At 46.7% G+C, this 20,000-nt stretch overlaps 1 protein-coding gene across 3 annotated transcripts in view; it reads right to left on the bottom strand.

The window, feature by feature from the left end:
* The window catches only part of LOC139373104 (fibronectin type III domain-containing protein 3B-like), a 143,084-nt gene that overhangs the window by 6,207 nt on the left and 116,877 nt on the right, over positions 1–20,000 (bottom strand). For all 3 annotated transcript variants that reach the window (XM_071113215.1, XM_071113214.1, XM_071113216.1), the window contains exons 23-26: positions 17,509–17,780; positions 13,196–13,420; positions 4,303–4,469; positions 22–149 (exon numbers count right to left, since the gene is read on the bottom strand). In XM_071113215.1, coding sequence (XP_070969316.1) covers positions 22–149; positions 4,303–4,469; positions 13,196–13,420; positions 17,509–17,780 — 792 coding nt within the window. The remainder of the gene's footprint in view (positions 1–21; positions 150–4,302; positions 4,470–13,195; positions 13,421–17,508; positions 17,781–20,000) is intronic.

The following is a 20,000-nucleotide window of genomic DNA, read 5'->3' as shown; positions in this document are numbered from 1 at the left end:
GTGTGTGTGTGTGCGTGTTACCTGTTTGTACTCTGACTCTCGTCCAACCAGCACCTGCAGGATGTAGTTGACACGGTCGCCTCTCATTGGTGGAATGGTCTCCCAGGTGACCTCACACACATTCCCTTCCAGTTGGTGCACTCTGGGAGCTGTAGGCAGACAGGACACATTGTCACAAACAATGTCATAAACACATGGAAACCACAGGCAGCTGATGACACCTTCATTTGTGAGGATGACTCATAAACTCAAAAAAAGAAACATCCTCTCACTGTCAACTGCGTTTATTTTCAGCAAACTTAACGTGTAAATATTTGTATGAACAAAACAAGATTCAACAACTGAGACATAAACTGAACACCACCCCCGGGCTACTAACTTTAAACGCCGTGTCACTAGCGTAATGGCGGCTTCCCTGTTCCATCTACTGCTGGCCCCTGGACACTGTGATCACTTGGCTACATAGCTGATGCCTGCTGGACTGTCCATTAATCACGGTACTCCATTCTGTTTATTTATGTTTTATCTGTCGGCCCCAGCCGCACTCAGGCTCTGTGTGTAGTTAATCCGACCCTCTCTGCCTAGTCATCGCCATTTTACCTGCTGTTGTTGTGTTAGCTGACTAGCTGTTGTCTCACCTGTTGTTTTAGCTAGCTCTCCCAATCAAGACCTGCGATTACTTTATGCCTTGCTGTATGTCTCTCTCAAATATCAATATGCCTTGTATACTGTTGTTCAGGTTAGTTATCATTGTTTTAGTTTACAATGGAGGCCCTAGTTCCACTCCTCACAACTCTGATACCTCCTTTGTCCCACCTCCCACACATGCGGTGACCTCACCCATTATAACCAGCATGTCCAGAGATACAACCTCTCTTATCATCACCCAGTACCTGGGCTTGCCTCCGCTGTACCCGCACCCCACCATACCCCTGTCTGCACATTATGCCCGGAATCTATTCTACCATGCCCAGAAATCTGCTCCTTTTATTCCTTGTCCCCAACGCTCTAGGCGACCAGTTTTGATAGCCTTTAGCCGCACCCTCATCCTACTCCTCCTCTGTTCCTCGGATGAGGTAAAGCCAGGCCCTGCATGTCCCCAGGCACCCTCATTTGTTGACTTCTGTGATCGAAAAAGCCTTGGTTTCATGCATGTCAACATCAGAAGCCTCCTCCCTAAGTTTGTTTTACTCACTGCTTTAGCACACTCTACCAACCCTGATGTCCTTGCCGTGTCTGAATCCTTGCTTAGGAAGGCCACCAAAAATTTGGAGATTTCCATACCCAACTATAACACTTTCCGTCAAGAGTCTTTCTGCCAAAGGGGGAAGAGTTGCAATCTACTGCAGAGATTGCAACTCTGTCATACTTTCCAGGTCTATGCCCAAACAGTTCGAACTTCTAATTCTAAAAATGAATCTCTCCAGAAATAAGTCTCTCACTGTTGCCGCCTGCTACCGACCTCCCTCAGCTCCCAGCTGTGCCCTGGACACCATCTATGAATTGATCGCCCCCATCTAGCTTCAGAGTTTGTTCTGTTAGGTGACCTAAACTGGGATATGCTTAACACCCCGGCAGTCCTACAATCTAAGCTAGATGCCCTCAATCTCACACAAATCATCAAGGAACCCACCAGGTACAACCCTAAATCCATAAACATGGGCACCCTAATAGACATTATCCTGACCAACTTGCCCTCCAAATATACCTCTGCTGTCTTCAATCAGGATCTCAGCGATATCTGCCTCATTGCCTGTATCCGCTACGGATCCGCAGTCAAACGACCACCCCTCATCACTGTCAAACGCTCCCTAAAACACTTCTGCGAGCAGGCCTTTCTAATCGACCAGGCCCGGGTATCCTGGAAAGATATTGACCTCATCCCGTCAGTTGAGGATGCCTGGTCATTCTTTAAAAGTAACTTCCTCATTTTAGATAAGCATGCTCCGTTCAAAAAATGCATAACTAAGAACAGATATAGCCCTTGGTTCACTCCAGACCTGACTGCCCTCGACCAGCACAAAAACATCCTGTGGCGGACTGCAATAGCATCGAATAGTCCCCGCGATATGCAACTGTTCAGGGAAGTCAGGAACCAATATACACAGTCAGTTAGGAAAGCTAAGGCTAGCTTTTTCAAGAAGAAATTTGCATCCTGTAGCTCTAACTCCAAAAAGTTATGGGACACTGTAAAGTCCTTGGAGAACAAGAGCACCTCCTCCCAGCTGCCCACTGCACTGAGGCTAGGTAAGACGGTCACCACCGATAAATCCGTGATAATCGAAAACTTCAACAAGCATTTCTCAACGGCTGGCCATGCCTTCCTCCTGGCTACTCCAACCTCGGCCAACAGCTCCGCACCCCCCGCAGCTACTTGCCGGAGCCTCCCCAGCTTCTCCTTTACCCAAATCCAGATAGCTGATGTTCTGAAAGAGCTGCAAAACCTGGACCCATACAAATCAGCTGGGCTTGACAATCTGGACCCTCTATTTCTGAAACTGTCCGCTGCCATTGTCGCAACCCCTATTACCAGCCTGTTCAACCTCTCCTTCGTATCATCTGAGATCCCCAAGGATTGGAAAGCTGCCGCGGTCATCCCCCTCTTCAAAGGGGGTGACACCCTGGACCCAAACTGTTACAGACCTATATCCATCCTGCCCTGCCTATCTAAGGTCTTTGAAAGCCAAGTCAACAAACAGGTCACTGACCATCTCGAATCCCACCGTACCTTCTCCTCTGTGCAATCCGGTTTCCGAGCCGGTCACGGGTGCACCTCAGCCACGCTCAAGGTACTAAACGATATCATAACCGCCATCGATAAAAGACAGTACTGTGCAGCCGTCTTCATCGACCTGGCCAAAGCTTTCGACTCTGTCAATCACCATATTCTTATCGGCAGACTCAGTAGCCTCGGTTTTTCTAATGACTGCCTTGCCTGTTTCACCAACTACTTTGCAGACAGAGTTCCGTGTGTCAAATCGGAGGTCATGTTGTCCGGTCCTCTGGCAGTCTCTATGGGGGTACCACAGGGTTCAATTCTCGGGCCGACTCTTTTCTCTGTATACATCAATGATATTGCTCTTGCTGCGGGCGATTCCCTGATCCACCTCTACGCAGACAACACCATTCTGTATACATCTGGCCCTTCCTTGGACACTGTGCTATCTAACCTACAAACGAGCTTCAATGCCATACAACACTCCTTCCGTGGCCTCCAACTACTCTTAAACGCTAATAAAACCAAATGCATGCTTTTCAACCGTTCGCTGCCTGCACCCGCACGCCCGACTAGCATCACCACCCTGGATGGTTTCGACAGTCCTTAGTGTAATGCTCATTCCCACAAAGATAAACTTGAATCCGACCATCACCCCTGGTGAGGCAAAACCGCAACTGGTCAGAGAAGAGCACTTTTTGCCAGTCTTGTCTGGTCAGGCGACGGTGGGTTTGTGCCCATAGGCGACGTTGTTGCCGGTGATGTCTGGTGAGGACCTGCCATTCAACATTCCTACAAACCCTCAGTCCAGCCTCTCTCAGCCTATTGCAGACAGACTGAGCACTGATGGAGGGATTGTGCATTCCTGGTGTAACTCGGGCAGTTGTTGTTGCCATCCTGTACCTGTCCCGCAGGTGTGATGTTCGGATGTACCGATCCTGTGCAGGTGTTGTTACACGTGGTCTGCCACTGCGAGAACGATCAGCTGTCCGTCCTGTCTCCCTGTAGCGCTGTCTTAGGCGTCTCACAGTACGGACATTGCAATTTATTGCCCTGGCCACATCTGCAGACCTCATGCCTCCTTGCAGCATGCCTAAGGCACATTCACGCAGATGAGCAGGGACCCTGGGCATCTTTCTTTAGGTGTTTTTCAGAGTCAGTAGAAAGGCCTCTTTAGTGTCCTAAGTTTTCATAACTGTGACCTTAACTGCCTACCGTCTGTAAGCTGTTAGTGTCTTAACGACCGTACCACGGGTGCATGTTCATTAATTGTTTATGGTTCATTGAACAAGCATGGGAAACAGTGTTTAAACCCTTTAACAATGAAGATCTGTGAAGTTATTTGGATTTTTATGAATTATCTTTGAAAGACAGGGTCCTGAAAAGGGGACGTTTCTTTTTTTGCTGAATTTAGTAGTGGTTGCAACGGAATAAATGGAATGGTATCAAACACATCACACATGGTTTCCATGTGGTTGATATATCAGTCCACTCACTCCATTCCAGCCATTATTATGAGCCTTCCTCCCCTCAGCAGCCTCCTGTGACGGAAACACACGCACCGTCAGACAGACACACACCCTTACCTTTGAGTGCAGAGGGTACAGTCTTGGTGGTAGAGAAGGTATGTGTGTCTGAGAACGGTCCCTCCCCTGCGTCACTACATGCCTGGATCCTGAACCGGTAATTGGTGGACTCGGTCAGGCGCTGCACCTTGTAAGTATGACTGGGACCTCTGTAGATACACACAAACCTGGACATAAAGACAAGATTGAGAGGTTAGGAGAGAGAGAGAGGAAGAGAAAGAAAGAGAGAGAGAGAAAGGGAGCAATAGAGAGAGAGGAAGAGAGAAAGAGAGAGAGAGAAAGGGAGCGATAGAGAGAGGAAGAGAGAAAGAGGGGAAAAGAGAGAACAATAAGGAGTCTAATAAAATGATGAAAGCAGGCTCTCATAAAGAGAGAAGGCAGTGGAAAGAGGTAGATGGGTAAGGAGGGAGGGAGGGAGGGAGGGAGGGAGGGAGGGAGGGAGGGAGGGAGATTGAGAGCTTCAGCTAAGCGTCTGATAGTGACAGAGACATAACTTCACGTGAAGCCTTTATTGTAGGGAAGAGATGCGCATGCACGCACGCACACGTCTTTCACTCATCACACACACACACACACACACACACACACACACACACACGTCTTTTAGGGTATATCATCTGTTGTTATGTTCTCTTTATTGCATATGTGCAGTAGGACCAGTTAATCCGGTAAACAGGTCCATCTCTGCCCAACAGAATTCTGTTTTTACTCTCAGGACATTTTCATAATCATCAGTGCTGGCAGACCGTGTGTGTGTCTGTGTGTGTGTGTGTGTGTGTGTGTAAATGATGAGTTATGACCCAGGGTAGTTCTGGCAAGGCAGTTTGGCACAACCAGGGCCTAACAATTAACACACCACTTAGCCTGAAATAAACAACACACACTCTGAGAACATTACATAGCAGGTACACAACACACTCTGAGAACATTACATAGCAGGTATACCCCCATCAAAAGCCTAACAAAACACACCGGCTATGATGGGCTACAAAAGACAGAACAACTCTCTCTGTGTATGTAGGAGGAAGGGTGGCTACGCGCTCCGAGCTTCAAATGGACACAAATAAAGGCAGCGAGACAGGAAACATGACGATAAGAAGAGAGAGGGGGAGGCAGAGGTGGGGGTGTAGTTCTTTCACTGCATCTTTATTTATTTCATTTGTATTTCACCTTTATTTAACCAGGTAGGCCAGTTGAGAACAAGTTCTCATTTACAACTGCCACCTGGCCAAGATAAAGCAAAGCAGTTCGACACAAACAACAACACAGAGTTACACAAGGAATAAACAAACATACAGCCAATAACACAATAGAAAGAGTCTATATGCATTGTGTGCAAATAAGGTTAGATAAGGGAGCCAATAAATAGGTCATGGTGGCGAAGTAACTACAATATAGCAATTAAACACTGGAGTGAAAGATGTGCGGAAGATGAATGCGCAAGCAGAAATACTGGGGTGCAAAGGAGCAAGATAAATAAATAAATACAGTATGAGGATGAGGTAGTTGGATGGGCTATTTACAGATGGGCTATGCAATTCGTTCCAGTCATTGGCAGCAGAGAACTGCAAGGAAAGGCAGCCAAAGGAGGAATTGGCTTTGGGGGTGATCAGTGAGATATACCTGCTGGAGCGCGTGCTACGAGTGGGTGCTGCTATGGTGACCAGTGAGCTGAGATAAGGCAGGGCTTTACCTAGCAGACTTGTAGGTGACCTGGAGCCAGTGGGTTTGGCGACGAGTATGAAGCGAGGGCCAGCCAACGAGAGCGTACAGGTCGCAGTGGTGGATAGTATATGGCGCTTTGGTGACAAAACGGATGGCACTGTGATAGACTGCATCCAATTTGTTGAGTAGGGTGTTGGAGGCTATTTTGTAAATGACATCGCCGAAGTGGAGGATCGGTAGGATGGTCAGTTTTACGAGGGTATATTTGGCAGCATGAGTGAAGGATGCTTTGTTGCAAAATAGGAAGCCGATTATGAGTCTGGAAGGAGAGTTTACAGTCTAACCAGACACCTAGGTATTTGTAGTTGTCCACATATTCTAAGTCGGAGCCATCTAGAGTAGTGATGCTAGGCGGGCAGTGATCGGTTGAAGAGCATGCATTTAGTTTTACTTGCATTTAAGAGCAGTTGGAGGCCACGGAAGGAGAGTTGTATGGCATTGAAGCTTGTTTGGAGGTTAGATAGCACAGTGTCCAAGGAAAGGACAGAAGTATACAGAATGGTGTCGTCGGCGTAGAGGTGGATCAGAGAATCACCAGCAGCAATAGCGACATCATTGATGTATACAGAGAAGAGAGTCGGCCTGAGAATTGAACCCTGTGGCACTCCCATAGGTCCAGACAACAGTCCCTCCGATTTGACACACTGAACTCTATCAGAGAAGTAGTTGGTAAACCAGGCGCAGCAGTCATTAGAGAAACCAAGGCTGTTGAGTCTGCCGATAAGAATGTGTTGATTGACAGAGTCAAAAGCCTTAGCCAGGTCAATGAATACAGCTGCACAGTACTGTCTCTTATCGATGGCGGTTATGATATCTTTTAGGACCTTGAGCGTGGCTGAGGTGCACCCATGACCAGCTCGGACCCAGATTGCATAGCGGAGAAGGAAAGGTGGAATTTGAAATGGTCGGTAATATGTTTGTTAACTTGGCTTTTCGAAGACCTTAGAAAGGCAGGGTAGGATAGATATAGGTCTGTAACAGTTTGGGTCTAGAGTGTCTCCCCCTTTGAAGAAGGGGACGACCGTGGCAGCTTTCCAATCTTTGTGGATCTCAGACGATATGAAAGAGAGGTTGAACAGGCTAGTAATAGAGCTTGCAACAATTTCGGCAGATAACTTTAGAAAGAGTGTCACGCCCTGACCGTAGAGATCTTTTTATTCTCTATGTTTGGTTGGTCAAGGTATGACTCAGGTGGGGAAACTATGTTCTTTATTTCTATGTTTTGGCCGGGTATGGTTCTCAATCAGGGACAGCTGTCTATCGTTGTCTCTGATTGGGAATCATACTTAGGCAGCCTGTTTTGCCACCTTAGTTTTGTGGGATGTTGTTTTTGTACAGCTCTTGTAGCCTACCGTTTGTTCTCCTTTTGTTGTTTATAGGTGTTCATTTTTAATAAAGATAAAACGCTGCACCTTGGTCCGATCATTTCGACGAGCGTAACAAAGAGAGAATCCAGATGGTCTAGCCCGGCTGATTTGTAGGGGTCCAGATTTGACAACTCTTTCAGAACATCAGCTATCTGGATTTGGGTGAAGGAGAAATGGGGAGGCTTGGGAGAGTTGCTGTGGAGGGTGCAGGGCAGTTGACCGGTGTAGGGGTAGCCAGGTGGAAAGCATGGCCAGCTGCAGAAAAATGCTTATTGAAATTCTCAATTATAGTGGATTTATCGGTGGTGACAGTGTTTCCTAGCCTCAGTGCAGTGGGCAGCTGGGAGGAGGTGCTCTTATTTTCCATGGACTTTACAGTGTCCCAGAACTTTTTGAGTTTGTGCTACAGGATGCAAATTTATGTTTGAAAAAGCTAGCCTTAGCTTTCCTAACTGCCTGTGTATATTAGTTTCTAACTTCCCTGAAAAGTTGCATATCACGGGGGCTATTCGATGCTAATGCAGAACCCACAGGATATTTTTGTGCTGGTCAAGGGCAGTCAGGTCTGGAGTGAACCAGGGGCTATATCTATATCTCTCTACATTTTTTGAATGGGGCATGCTTATTTAAGATGGTGAGGAAGGCACTTTTAAAGAATAACCAGGCATCCTCTAATGAAGGGGTGAGGTCAATATCCTTCCAGGATACCCGGGCCAGGTCGATTAGAAAGGCCTGCTCGCTGAGCGTTTGACAGTGATGAGGGGTGGTCGTTTGACCGCAGACCCATTACGGATGCAGGCAATGAGGCGATGGTCGCTGAGATCTTGGTTGAAGACAGCAGAGGTATATTTGGAGGGCAAATTGGTTAGGATGATATCTATAAGGGTGCCCGTGTTTACGGATTTGGGGTTGTATCTGGTAGGTTCATTGATAACTTGTGTGAGATTGAGGGCATCAAGCTTAGATTGTAGGGTGGCCGGGGTGTTAAGCATGTCCCAGTTTAGGTCACCTAGCAGCACGAGCTCTGAAGATAGATGGGGGGCAATTAGTTCACATATGGTGCCCAGGGGCACAGCTGGGAGCTGATGGGGGTCTATAACAAGCGGCAACAGTGAGAGACTTATTTCTGGAAAGGTGGATTTTTTAAAGTTGAAGCTTGAATTGTTTGGGAACAGACCTGGATAGTACGACAGAGTTGCAATCTCTGCAGTAGATTGAAACTCTTCCCCCTTTGGCAGTTCTATCTTGTCGAAAAATGTTATAGATAGGGATGGAAATGTCAGGGTTTTTGGTGGTCTTCTTAAGCCAGGATTCAGACATGGCTAGGACATCTTACAGAGAGAGAGGGGAGGGGACAGACAGACAGGTGTTGGGACACCACATGAGTTTGAGAAGGTCATTGTAGAAATGAAAACAATATTTGCTGTTTGGTCATTTGATATGTCTTTGTTCACTGCCAATAATTCTCTCTCTCTCTCTCTCGTTACCATAGCAATCTGTCAATTACAGAGATTCCAGGTAATTCAGCCCTAACACTGTTTGTTTAGGAGCGGCAGGGGAGAAGAGGGACTGGGAAAATGTGAGGAGGGTAGATGAGAGGGGGTAGAGAGGAGGTAGAAGGGGAGAGAAGGACTGGGAAAATGTGAGGAGGGTAGATGAGAGGGGGTAGAGAGGAGGTAGAAGGGGAGAGAAGGACTGGGAAAATGTGAGGAGGGTAGATGAGAGGGGGTAGAGAGGAGGTAGAAGGGGAGAGAAGGACTGGGAAAATGTGAGGAGGGTAGATGAGAGGGGGTCTCCAATACTGCTAGTTACTGCCAGTTAAATCCATATAGCTCTGATGATCCCCTTTCTACCCTGCAGAGACACATGCAGAGAGAGAGAGGGATGGGGGGATAGAGAGGAGGGAGAGAGATAGAGAGGGGGATAGAGAGGCGGTAGAGGGGGATAGAGATAGAGAGGAGGTAGAGGGGGAGAGGGGGGTAGAGAGGAGGTAGAGGGGGAGAGAGAGAGAGGAGGTAGAGGGGGAGAGGGGGGGTAGAGAGGAGGTAGAGGTAGACAGAGATAGAGAGGAGGTAGAGGGGGAGATCGATAGAGAGGAGGTAGAGAGGGGGGGTAGAGAGGAGGTAGAGGGGGAGAGAGGGGGTAGAGAGGAGGTAGAACGGGAGAGAGATAGAGAGGAGGTAGAGGGGGAGAGACGGGGAGGTAGAGAGGAGGTAGAGAGGGAGAGAGATAGAGAGGAGGTAGAGGGGGCGTAGAGAGGAGGTAGAAGGGGAGAGAGATAGAGAGGAGGTAGAAGGGGAGAGAGAGGGGGAGAGAGGATGTAGAATGGGAGAAAGATAGAGAGGATGTAGAATGGGAGAAAGATAGAGAGGAGGTAGAGGGGGAGAGAGAGAAAGGAGGTAGAGGGGGAGAGAGATAGAGAGGTAGTAGAAGGGGAGAGAGGTAGAGAGGAGAGGGGGCGAGACTGGGGGGTAGAGAGGAGGTAGAAGGGGAGAGAGATAGAGAGGAGGTAGAAGGGGAGAGAGATAGAGAGGAGGTAGAAGGGGAGAGAGATAGAGGAGGTAGAGGGGGAGAGAGATAGAGAGGAGGTAGAGGGGGAGAGAGATAGAGAGGAGGTAGAGGGGGAGAGAGATAGAGAGGAGGTAGAGGGGGAGAGAGATAGAGAGGAGGTAGAAGGGGAGAGAGATAGAGAGGAGGTAGAAGGGGAGAGAGATAGAGAGGAGGTAGAGGGGGAGAGAGATAGAGAGGAGATAGAAGGGGAGAGAGAGAGACTGCTAAATGCAGCTAAACTCCTCATAATGACATGTTCTTAACAGAAGTAATGAGTCAATATTCATCAGTCTGAGACGTGTCAGGAATCACACGGATCCATTACATGCATTACAGACTTGTTTAAGGGCACCTGCTAGGCCCCTATAGGCCCTGGTCAGAACTAGTGCACTATACAGGGAATAGGGTGCCATTTGAGATGCAGTTCTAGCCTGCATTTATTTTCCTACTCCGGCTTGGTGAATACAAGCAAACGTCACGTTCGAGTGAAGCGCGCACGCTCGCGACAAAAACCCCTGTAGCCGATAGCTATACACGGGCGTCAGGACCTTGACAAACCTAGCTGAGTGAGTGATGACAATGACAGCACACCAGTCTGATGGCTAAAGCTGTGTTCAACAAGATCTCTTTGGGATGTTTTCCCTTGGCTCGCTGGCTTGCTCGGTAATCAATCCTCCGATAGTAGACGATAACCGTCTGATTACGTGTTTGCTAACGTGCACGAGCTGCGCCTGAAGTTGGACATGGTCATATTTACTTCCGTGTAAACAAACCAATGTTTTGATTGAGAACTGCGCATAAGACGTGGGATGACGCGCCCAGGAAATGGGTCTACAGGTGTAGGCTATATGGTGCATAGATCAATAGGGAGAGGAGTTTTTCCTGACCACAAGACAAGGTCAGCTTGTAACTAGAACCCTGAGTTTTTCCCTGTGCAGGTCAAAAAACTAAACAAAAAACTATATACAGGGGGGTGCCGGTACAGAGTCAATGTGTGGGGGCACCGGTTAGTTGAGGTAGTATGTACATGTAGGTAGAGTTCATTAAAGTGACTATGCATAGATGACAACATAGAGTGGCAGTGGTGTGGAGAAGGGAGGGGGGGGGGACAATGTGAATAGTCTGGGTAGCCATTAGACTAGATGTTCAGTAGTCTTATGGCTTGGGGGTAGAAGCTGTTTAGAAGCCTCTTGGACCTAGACTTGGCGCTCCGGTACCGCTTGCCGTGCGGTAGCAGAGAGAACAGTCTATGACTAGGGTGGCTGGAGTCTTTGACAATCTTTAGGGCCTTCCTCTGACACCGCCTGGTATAGAGGTCCTGGATGGCAGGAAGCTTGGACCCAGTGATGTACTGGGCCGTACGCATTACCCTCTGTAGTGTCTTACGGGCGGATGCCGAGCAGTTGCCGTACCAGGTGGTGATGCAAACAGTCAGGATGCTCTTGATGGTTCAGCTGTAAAATCTTTGGAGTATCTGAGGACCCATGTCAAATCATTTCAGTCTCCTGAGGGGGAATAGGTTTTGTCGTGCCCTCTTCACGACTGTCTTGGTGTGTTTGGACCATTCTAGTTTGTTGGTGATGTGGACACCAAGGAACTTGACGCTCTCAACCTTCTCCACTACAGCCCCGTCGATGAGAATGGGGGCGTGTTCGGTCCTTCTTTTCCTGTAGTTCACAATCATCTCCTTTGTCACGTGACCTGCTATATTTCATGGCCCAATAGGGGTACAGTATGTAATTCAATGAGAGCTGTCTGGTGGGGGGTGACCGTATGGGTATGAAGGAGGAGATGGGGAGGGGTATATACTCACCAAGCTGTGAAAGCAGTTCAGCTCTGCTAGAATAGAAGGGTGTGTATGTTCGCATTGTGGGGGTCATACTGGACAGTCAGTTAATTACCGCCCCGTCAGTTAGTCCACAACCCTCTGGCTGTGGCCAGGGATGCCAAGATGCCAACCACACCAGTTATCCATGTTGTAATGTGGCTGTGGCCAGGGATGCCAAGATGCCAACCACACCAGTTATCCATGTCGTAATGTGGCTGTGGCTAGGGATGCCAAGATGCCAACCACACCAGTTATCCATGTCGTAATGTGGCTGTGGCTAGGGATGCCAAGATGCCAGGATGCCAACCACACCAGTTATCCATGTCGTAATGTGGCTGAGGCTAGGGATGCCAAGATGCCAACCACACCAGTTATCCATGTCGTAATGTGGCTGTGGCTAGGGATACCAAGATGCCAACCACACCAGTTATCCATGTCGTAATGTGGCTGTGGCTAGGGATACCAAGATGCCAACCACACCAGTTATCCATGTCGTAATGTGGCTGTGGCTAGGGATGCCAAGATGCCAACCACACCAGTTATCCATGTCGTAATGTGGCTGTGGCTAGGGATACCAAGATGCCAACCACACCAGTTATCCATGTCATAATGTGGCTGTGGCTAGGGATGCCAAGATGCCAACCACACCAGTTATCCATGTCGTAATGTGGCTGTGGCTAGGGATACCAACCACACCAGTTATCCATGTCGTAATGTGGCTGTGGCTAGGGATGCCAAGATGCCAACCACACCAGTTATCCATGTCGTAATGTGGCTGTGGCTAGGGATACCAAGATGCCAACCACACCAGTTATCCATGTCGTAATGTGGCTGTGGCTAGGGATGCCAAGATGCCAACCACACCAGTTATCCATGTCGTAATGTGGCTGTGACTAGGGATGCCAAGCATACCCATCACCCAAGGCACTGCTAGGCAGACAGACAGTCTCTCTAATTCTCTCACTTATCCTTTATTACCTCCTTCCTTCCCTTCAACCTCCAACCACTTCCCTCCTTCCCTCGCTCCCTCCTCCCTACCTTTCTATTTATTTCTCTCCTTCCTTCGGTCTGTTCTCTAATGGACTGCATGGTTGACCAGTTCATGGTTCTAATTAGTTCTGTAGTCTAGATGTTCTCATCGTGAGTTCTCCCTGGATCTACTGGTTACTGTCGTTTCCTCTACCTACCTACCTACCTACCTATCCCCCCCCCCCACACACACACACGCACACACACACGCACATGCACCACACACTCACTCACACAATGCATTTGAAGTATTTTCCTTCAGTAGAACTGTGATATGGACATTTAACAGATGCTTTTATCTAGGCCGTACATAACATTGAGCCATTGGAGTGTAGTAGCTGTGTGTGTGTGTGTGTGTGTGTGTGTGTGTGTGTGTGTGCGCTCTATACTCTACCTGTGGTTCTTATCTTCCATCTGTAGTGTGTAGAACATGTCATTGGAGAGCAGGGCGCGGGTGTGTGTGTGTGCAGCGTTCTCCCCCCACTTCAGTTTCAGGCTCTGGGGGCCGGCAGCCGAACATTCCAAAGGAGGAGGGGCCGGAGGGAGGGGGCGTGTCCTAGCCACCAGAGGTGGGCTCAACGGGCCACAGCCAATCACATTCACCGCTTGGATCCGCACACTGAGAGAGAAAGAGAGAGAGGGGTTAGGGTAAATTGAGTGTGTGAAAGTTAGTTTGTCCATAACCAGTTTGGTTTGTGTGTGTGTGTGTGTGTGTGTGTGTGTGTGTGTGTGTGTGTGTGTGTGTGTGTGTGTGTGTGTGTGTGTGTGTGTTTGTATTAGTATTTATTAGGGATCCCCATTAGTTCCTGCAGCAGCTACTCTTCCTGGGGTCCAAACACATTAAGGCACTTCCATCACACATAAAACAGAAGATCAATCAGTCCATCATATAACATTATTACACCACTACACATCTACAGTACAAACTGTACGGTCTGTGTGTCTGAGTACTAATGTTGGTTAATAGCAGAAGAGAGGCAGCATTAGAGGTGCTATAATGATGGGTGTTTTCCTCTGTCCATTGCGTCATGACTGACCCCTAACCTCACCTAGCAGGCATCCATCTAACCCAGTCTCTCCTGACTGATATTTTCCGTTCCCCAAAACAAGTCACGACCTTGCAAAATTCCCGCAAACTTTCAATAAATTCCCTGGTTTTCCTAAAATCCCAGTTGGAGGATTCCTGGAATCCTGGGGAATAAGAAAGAAATCCGGAATGCTCCAACAGGATTTCTGGAAAACCAGGGAATTTGGCAACCCTAGTCATGCCTTTCAACATCATCCCTATGGAATAACTAGGAATAGAGAGGAATAGCAATCACATCAACCTCAATCATCTTGAGTCATCTCATCCAGTATATTACCGTTATAACGCTGCATTAGCTCTTTTCTTAGATCTGTTCTCAGATCTGTTCTTACAGTTCCTTGACCTCTATGGCCCTCTATGGATAGTAATTGCTAGACCTGAATTAGAGGTCGACCGATTATAATTTTTCAACGCCGATACCGATTATTGGAGGACCAAAAAAAGCAGATAGAGATTAATCTGACGATTTCTTATTTTTATTTGTAATAATGACAATTACAACAATACTGAATGAACACTTATTTTAACAATATAATACATCAATAAAATCAATTTAGCCTCAAGTAAATAATGAAACATGTTCAATTTGGTTTAAATAATGCAAAAACAAAGTGTTGGAGAAGTAATATGTGCCATGTAAAATATGTGCTATGTAAGAAAGCTAACGTTTCAGTTCCTTGCTCAGAACATGAGAACATATGAAAGCTGGTGGTTCCTTTAACATGAGTCTTCAATATTCCCAGGTAAGAAGTTTTAGGTTGTAGTTATTATAGGAATTATAGGACTATTTCCCTCTATACCATTTGTATTTCATTAACCTTTGACTATTGGATGTTCTTATAGGCACTTTAGTATTGCCAGTGTAACAGTATAGCTCCCATCCCTCTCCTCTCCCCTACCTGGGCTCGAACCAGCAACACAACGACAACAGCCACCCTCGAAGCAGCTTTACCCATGCAGAGCAAGGGGAACAACTACTCCAAGTCTCAGAGTGAGTGACGTTTGAAACGCTATTAGCGCGCACCCCGCTAACTAGCTAGCCATTTCATCGGTTACACCAGCCTAATCTCGGGAGTTGATAGGCTTGAAGTCATAAACAGCTCAATGCTTGAAGCATTGCAAAGAGCTGCTGGCAAAACACATGAAAGTGCTGCTTGAATGAATGCTACGAGCCTGCTGGTGCCTACCATCGCTCAGTCAGACTGCTTTACCAAATCATAGACTCAATTATAATATAATAAACACACAGAAATACGAGCCGTATGTCATTAATATGGTTGAATCTGGAAACTATCACCTTGAAAACAAGACGTTTATTCTTTCAGTGAAATACGGAACCGTTCCGTATTTTATCTAACGGGTGGCATCCATAAGTCTAAATATTCCTGTTACATTGCACAACCTTCAATGTGATGTCATAATTACGTAAAATTCTGGCAAATTAGGTGGCCCAAACTGTTGCATATACCCTGACTCTGCGTACAATGAACGCAAGAGAAGTGACACAATTTCAAATGGTTAATTTTGCCTGCTAACCTGGATTTCTTTTAGCTAAATATGCAGGTTTAAAAATATATACTTCTGTGTATTGATTTTAAGGAAGGCATTGATGTTTATGGTTAGGTACACATTGGAGCAACGATACGCACCGCATCGATTATATGCAACGCAGGACACGTGAGATAAACTAGTAATATCATCAACCATGTGTAGTTAACTAGTGATTATGATTGATTGATTGATTGCTTTTTATAAGATAAGTTTAATGCTAGCTAGCAACTTACCTTGGCTTACTGCATTCGGGTAACAGGCAGGCTCCTCGTGGAGTGCAATGAGAGGCAGGTGGTTAGAGCGCTGGACTAGTTAACTGTAAGGTTGCGAGATTGAATCGCCGATTGATTCCCAGTTCTGCCCCTGAACAAGGCAGTTAACCCACCGTTCCTAGGCCGTCATTGAAAATAAGAATGTGTTCTTAACTGACTTGCCTAGTTAAATAAAGATTAAATAAAAATGTTAAAAATCGGCCAAATTGGTGCCCAAAAATACCGATTTCCTATTGTTATGAAAACTTAAAATCCCTAATTAATCGGCCATTCCGATTAATCGGTCGACCTCTATCCTGAATGACATGTCAGGAATATAATATGTCTGGTAAGATGAGGACTTACTGTGTTGTTGTTCCATCTATTTTCTGTTGTTTACTAGAGTCCTTATACTGTCCTGTCTTCTTTTCCAGGAATAAATCTCTCTCTCTTTCCCCCACTCTCTCTCTCTCTGGACAATCTCACTTCCTTTCCCTCACTCTCTTTCACTCTGGACAATCTCACTTCCTTTCCCTCACTCTCTTTCACTCTGGACAATCTCACTTCCTTTCCCTCACTCTCTCTCTCTCTCTCTCTCTCTCTCTCTCTCTCTGGACAATCTCACTTCCTTTCCCTCACTCTCTCTCTCTGGACAATCTCACTTCCTTTCCCTCATTCTCTCTCTCTGGACAATCTCACTTCCTTTCCCTCACTCCTTCTCTCTCTCTCTCTGTCTGGACAATCTCTGTTCAACTGGGATCTCTCCCTCTCTCTCATTACCTTAATTATTTTACTGTTTGACATTTACACACAGTAACCTTTCCTTGATGACACACACACACACACACACACACACACACACACACACACACACACACACACACACACACACACACACACACACACACACACAGGTTATAGTTACTCAACCACACAAGACAGAAAGTGTGGAAGATGACGAGAGAGAAGAGGAAAGGGGAGAGAAAGAGAAGAGGAAAGGGGAGAGAATGAAAGAGAAGAGGAAAGGGGAGAGAATGAAAGAGAAGAGGAAAGGGGAGAGAATGAAAGAGAAGAGGAAAGGGGAGAGAATGAAAGAGAAGAGGAAAGGGGAGAGAATGAAGGAGAGAGAGGGAGGGAGGGTTATATGGTGAAGATGAGAATAGTTTTGAGTATCAGATAATTAAATCCTTCCTCTGGTCCTCTTTGTTTTATCCTTGTTAAATCGAAAACACTAAAACAATGTCTGAGACACTAAGATGAACAAACACTTTCCTATCAAAAAAAGAGAATGAGTTTTTCCACTGATCGCCCTATGGAGTGTTTTTATATGAGTTGGAATCAGTATCCAGGGGAAATGGACTGTAACCAATCAGATGGAGTGATTGATGGATACACATGCAAATGCACACAAATAAGAGGGACCCAGTCAGTAGTGTTGTTCTAACTCAACTATGTAAGAAAAACAGTGACATGGCGACAATAACAGCCTAACAGCCTAACAGCCACACACACACACACACACACACACACACACACACACACACCCGTGCATGCATACACAGATCTACAAACACTTGCTAACATGAATAACCACTTACACCCACAGACACACACTTTACTCGCCTCACAGAATCACAAACACTTAGTGAGAACAATAACCAATCACACAACTCCCTTACTTAATTCCTAGAAACACACGGTATGATTACTGCTATTAGTGCTGCTAAGTGGACCAACATCATCTCAAACGCAATCTCAATTACAACCATGAACATTCTGCTGGGACTGGAAATAGTGTGTGTGTGTTTGTGTGTGTACCTGTACTGGCTGTCTGGCTGAAGGTCAGTGATCAGGTGACTGGTTCCTGTTTCCACGGTAATGAGTTGATCTTCCAGACTGATGATGTAAGACGTTATATCCGCCCCATTAAAGTTAGGCTCCTCCCACTTCAGGAAGAGGCAGGTGGAGGGGGACTGATCTGATTGGAGCTGGTCAAGCAGGAAGAAAGAAGAGACTGCGTCGGGATTAGTCGCTGGAGTCTGGAAGGTCATCTGTTCACTGTAAGGCCCCGCCCCCGCTTGGTTCACTGCCTGGAGAGGTAGAGAGAGAGAGAGAAAGAGAGAGAGAGAGAGAGGGACAGAGACAGAGAGAGAGACAGACAGACAGAGAGAGAGCGAGACAGAGAGCGAGACAGAGAGAGAGAAAGACAGAGAGAGAGAGACAGACAGAGAGAGAGACAGAGAGAGACAGAGAGAGAGAGACAGAGAGACAGAGACAGAGAGAGACAGAGAGAGAGAGAGCGAGACAGAGAGAGAGAGAGAAAGAGAGACAGAGAGAGACAGAAAGAGAGAGAGACCGGGAGAGAGAGAGACAGAGAGAGAGAGAGACAGAGAGAGAGAGAGACAGAGAGAGACAGAGAGAGACCCAATTAGACCCAACCAAATCATGAGAAAACAAAAAGATAATTACTTGACACATTGGAAAGAATTAACAAAAAACAGAGCAAACTAGAATGTTATTTGGCCCTAAACAGAGAGTACACAGTGGCAGAATACCTGACCACTGTGACTGACCCAAAATTAAGGAAAGCTTTGACTATGTACAGACTCAGTGAGCATAGCCTTGCTATTGAGAAAGGCCGTCGTAGGCAGACATGGCTCTCAAGAGAGCTCACTGCCCACAAAATGAGGTGGAAACTGAGCTGCACTTCCTAACCTCCTGCCCAATGTATGACCATATTAGAGAGACATATTTCCCTCAGATTACACAGATCCATAAAGAATTTGAAAACAAATCCAATTTTGATAAACTCCCATATCTACTGGGTGAAATTCCACAGCACAGCAGCAAGATTTGTGACCTGTTGCCACGAGAAAAGGGCAACCAGTGAAGAACAAACACCATTGTAAATACAACCCATATTTATGCTTATTTATTTTATCTTGTGTCCTTTAACCATTTGTACATTGTTGAAACACTGTATATGGCCAGTTTAGAAAGAGAACCAGGGAGGCGGAGCTAGCATGTTGGAGTGAACGGCTGTGCGTGAGAGGCTCCTGCAACTTTTTTGCGAAATAATCTAATTTAACCTACTGTATGGCACTTTTTACAACAAACGTTTCTTTCTAATACAAGATTGTAACTTTTTATATGAAAATGCCGAGTAATAAGCGACCAAAGGACAATAAATCCACAGCGGAGGCCTACTCCCCACTAAACAACGAGACAGACATGGCGGGAGGCACCTGCAACAACGTGACACTTACAGAACTTACCCGGGCTTTGGGGGAGCTACGTGTTGCTATAGCTGAGGATCTTAAGACCACTATTGCTGAACTGGACACCAAAATCGAGAGCATCATTCGAACGGTCGCCTTGCATGGCCAGAGTATTGTGGACCTTGAGAAAGCTTCTGAATTCAACGCTGGTAGGATCGACGAGTTAGAGAAGCTATGCACGTCATTGCAGGATAGTGTGCAGAGGCTTTCTGTGAAAGTGGTGGACCTGGAGGGCCGATCCAGACGTAATAACCTTTGCGTTGTTGGTCTGGCAGAGGGGGTAGAGGCGGGCTCTCGCCCCACCGACTTCTTCGCCAAGCTATTGAAGGATGCAATGGGATCGGATGTTTTGGATTCGGATCCCCAGCTGGACCGCGCACATCGCTCCCTTGTCCCAGTGCCTGGACCGGGCAAACGTCCTCGCCCAGTAATCATCTGCTGTCACAGTTTCAAGACCAAGGATCTTATCCTGCGTGAAGCTCGAATGAGGGGCAACCTGTCACATAAAGGGCATCCATTCCGTGTCTATGAGGATTATGCGCCCGATGTGGCAAAGCATCGCGCCGACTACAGAGATGTCATGACCAAACTCTACAAACTCCATCTTCGCCCAGCCTTCCGGTGAGAAGATTTGGCTCTCCTCGGTTTTGGACGCAGAGAAGTTTATCCGGGGATATACACCAATCCCCCGTACAGGTTAGAGTGCCTTGTTATTGCGTGTTAGGGTCTGCTCATGGACTCGAATCCATACTATACCATACTGGGTGAAAACGTATTAAACGGGCTCAACAAGGGCTACCGAACATGTAAGACGCTGAGCAGACCAATGGATGGCGGTCAGAGCTCTCAATTAACGTTACATTCACTTTCATCCCGGCTGTGCTCAGCGATGCATATTTTTTACTTCCAGGTTTGATCACTGACACCTTCGGACGGATATACTTATATTCCCCCACTTTTGTTTTGTTTCGTTATTTATTTTACAATCCTTACATTATTCTTACTACCATACCATTTATTTATTGCTTGCAG

Source organism: Oncorhynchus clarkii, chromosome 18 (assembly GCF_045791955.1).
Source record: "Oncorhynchus clarkii lewisi isolate Uvic-CL-2024 chromosome 18, UVic_Ocla_1.0, whole genome shotgun sequence".
Classification (NCBI taxonomy): Eukaryota; Metazoa; Chordata; class Actinopteri; order Salmoniformes; family Salmonidae; genus Oncorhynchus; species Oncorhynchus clarkii.
This window is presented reverse-complemented; position numbering and strand designations above follow the sequence as displayed.